This window comes from Colletotrichum tamarilloi (assembly GCF_030869305.1).
Source record: "Colletotrichum tamarilloi strain Tom-12 chromosome Unknown Scaffold_580.1, whole genome shotgun sequence".
Lineage (NCBI taxonomy): Eukaryota > Fungi > Ascomycota > Sordariomycetes > Glomerellales > Glomerellaceae > Colletotrichum > Colletotrichum tamarilloi.
The window spans coordinates 1-1,080 of NW_026849962.1; the positions used below are offsets into that span (position 1 = coordinate 1).

Consider the following 1,080-nt stretch of genomic DNA (forward strand, 5'->3'; position numbering starts at 1 on the left):
CAACAAAAAGAAAACAAAAAGGACTGGCACGGACTACGGAGCAGCGGTTGCACATCGGACACTGCAAACCGGATTAGCCATCTAGTCACCGGAAGCCACAGGCCTCGCATAGAACCACGCTGGAAACCACAAACATCTCCCACAAAGCCAGGCGGTCCCCATCGGCGGTCGTCCTCAAGAGTTCATAATCTATACAGTCCGTTAGCATCAGCTTGCGGGCTTCGAATGGCCTCGACGGAGACGGGGACGAAGACAGGGAGACGGGGAGGCTACCGCGATCGCCGGCCCGCTGGCCCACTCCGTTGTAGCTGGTGAAGATGCAGGCGCTTGCGTCTTGCACGGTAGCAACCGTCATGCCAACCATGGCACCCATCGTGTTGGCCGCCGAGTAGTCGGCAATGCTTCTGCCGGAGCCGAACATGTCTCGCAAAGCCTTCTCGATGTGCTTCGACGGGTACCTGCTGTCGAAGAGAAGCAAGGCTGCGGTACGCACAACTGTGGCAAAAAAGGGGATCCGCATCATCAGTCGTATGAGAGGGCCTATGATGGGAACAGACGGAACCCGGCGAGGCGTGAACGCGTCGTTCGAAAGGGACTCGAAGCGGGCGATGCACTCATCCACCGTCCACCCGTTGATGCAGAGGGCGCCGGCGCTGATGGCACCTGTCGCGATCGGTAAGCCAGGGGGGTCACCCACATCTTCACTGCAACAACGACGGCATCCCGCGACATACCTGAGCTCGTCCCGAAGACGACGTCAAAGTTCTGCTGTACCGGATGGCCGGGCAGCCCGATGTCGTCTTCGAGCTGCTTCAATACCTTGAGGGGGTACTTGCCCCGCGTCCCGCCGCCGTCGATACACAAGACCCGCACCGACGCGGTGTCCGGCTTCACACGTACCTGCATGTCAACGTTTTGTCCGCAGAGGATGCACTCGGCCACTTCGATGAGCCACGGGTCGGCCGCGCTTGCGACGCCAAATACCTCGACACAGTTTCGACAGTGACCGTGGCCGCACGCGGGAAAGACCTGCGGAGCGCGCCGCAGACAAAGGTAGCATGTGCTGTTGGACCGAAGCTG

At 60.2% G+C, this 1,080-nt stretch overlaps 1 protein-coding gene across 1 annotated transcript; it reads right to left on the reverse strand.

Moving 5' to 3' along the window:
• Positions 1 to 85: 85 nt before the first annotated feature.
• Positions 86 to 906, reverse strand: CTAM01_17378 (uncharacterized protein; the record flags this gene model as incomplete). The annotated part of the gene is made up of 2 exons (XM_060533362.1): positions 86 to 663; positions 735 to 906. 2 exons carry the CDS (start codon positions 904 to 906, stop codon positions 86 to 88), a joined length of 750 nt encoding a protein of 249 aa, XP_060372059.1.
• Between the last annotated feature and the right edge of the window lie 174 nt (positions 907 to 1,080).